Source organism: Homarus americanus, unplaced genomic scaffold (genome assembly GCF_018991925.1).
Source record: "Homarus americanus isolate GMGI-L3 unplaced genomic scaffold, GMGI_Hamer_2.0 scaffold12417, whole genome shotgun sequence".
NCBI classification, from domain to species: Eukaryota; Metazoa; Arthropoda; class Malacostraca; order Decapoda; family Nephropidae; genus Homarus; species Homarus americanus.
This window is the reverse complement of record NW_024752885.1, coordinates 1,882-3,788: the sequence shown is the minus strand read 5'-3', so window position 1 is coordinate 3,788 and position 1,907 is coordinate 1,882. Positions and strand designations below refer to the sequence as shown.

The following is a 1,907-nucleotide window of genomic DNA, read 5'->3' as shown; positions in this document are numbered from 1 at the left end:
CATCATCACCACCATATCACCGTCACCATCATCATCACTACCATCATCATCATCATATCACCATCACCATCATCACTACCATCATCACCGTCATCATATCATCATGACTACCATCATCACCATCATCATCATCATCATCATATCACCGTCACCATCATCATCATCATCACTACCATCATCACCGTCATCATATCATCACTACCATCATCACCACCATCATGACTACCATCATCACTACCATCATCACCATCATCATCATCATCATATCACCGTCACCATCATCATCATCACTACCATCACCACCGTCATCATATCATCTTCACTACCATCATCACCACCATCATGACTACCATCATGACTACCATCATCACCATCATCATCATCATCGTCATCATATCGCCACCACCATCATCATTGGTATTTTTATTATATTTTTCTTTATTATTATTATTATTATTATTATTATTATTATTATTATTATTATTGTTATTATTATTATATTTTCGGCCCCCAGGCTCTGATGTGGGTCAGTGATCTGTGGCCGGAGGGACTAATCCCCGTTATAAGAAATATGAGCATGTTCACTATATGAACAGGTTCACTACAAGGTTCACTATATCAACTGGTTCATAACTACATGTTCACTGCAAGGTTCACTATATCAACATGTTCATAACTACATGTTCACTGCAAGGTTTACTATATCAACATGTTCATAACTACGTGTTCACTACAAGGTTCACTATATATTCACTATAACAGGTTCAGCCTCTTACTACATTATTTCTTACACCCCACAAACTGAGTCTCTTGTCTAGTCCTCCGCGTGTTGGATTATAATAAAAAATGAACAGTCTTAACACTAACAACGGCAACGAGCGCCGGGCACATCGCCCAGCCAACGAGGGCAAAAAACAGAAAACTCGACCACTTGACCCCTGGGTGACCCGTATGAGGGCCCAATGGGTCGAGGAAAACATAACAGAGTCCGTCAAAGCACCGAACTCCCTATTGGGAGCCGTAATCGGTCCTGGAGGTTCCATTGTCAAGGAGCTACAAAACTGTTTCAAGGTTAGGGTACTAGTTCCTCGCAAGGGAGCCGGGGACGAGCCCATTCTCATTGAGGGCAAACACAAAAACCAAGTTAGAGACGCAGCTCTCCGCGTCAAACAACTCATCCAGAACGAAGAGGAGCGGCGCCGGGTTAACACTCCGGTTAGTCGGAGTTTAAGCATCCCCAAGGCCTATCACAGCAAAATTATCGGGTTCCAAGGCCAAAACATCCGGCACCTGACTTCATCACTGAAAATACACATAATGGTTCCTCACAAATATGATAAAAGTGAGCTGATCACCCTCACAGGTCTTCCTCAACAGGTGGACCAAGGGGTCAACGAGGTATACGATCTGATGAAAAAATTATTCCTCAAAAGGTGATACCAACTCACTTCCTCCAATCCAACTCCTAAAAAAAAAAAATAAAAAAAAATAAAAAAAATTAATAAATAAATAAAAAAATAAAATAAAAAATAAAAAACTGGACCCTCTCACCACTGGCCTCCACGCGGCAGGGTCTGGAAACTCGGGGATTTATCTCTGAGGCTAACAGTGGTTTATTATTATTATTATTATTATTATTATTATTATTATTATTATTATTATTATTAGAGAGAGAGAGAGAGAGAGAGGTAGAGTAAGAAAAATAGATAATTGGATAACGTGAAAGAGATAGGTAGATAGTGAGAGAAAGTGAGAGAGAAAACTTATCTCACCTTTATCAGCGAGAGGGACAGACTTGCCTAGAAGACTGTCTTGACCCGAGAGAAAGTTATTACCTCCAAAACACACACACACACTCTCTCTCTCTCTCTCTCTCTCCACTTATCTATCCATCTATCCATCTATCC

At 40.4% G+C, this 1,907-nt stretch overlaps 1 protein-coding gene across 1 annotated transcript; it reads left to right on the top strand.

Moving 5' to 3' along the window:
- Window positions 1-846: 846 nt before the first annotated feature.
- Window positions 847-1,437, top strand: LOC121855216. Its single transcript, XM_042350079.1, has one exon. It carries the CDS (start codon window positions 847-849, stop codon window positions 1,435-1,437), a length of 591 nt encoding a protein of 196 aa, XP_042206013.1.
- Window positions 1,438-1,907: the final 470 nt, after the last annotated feature.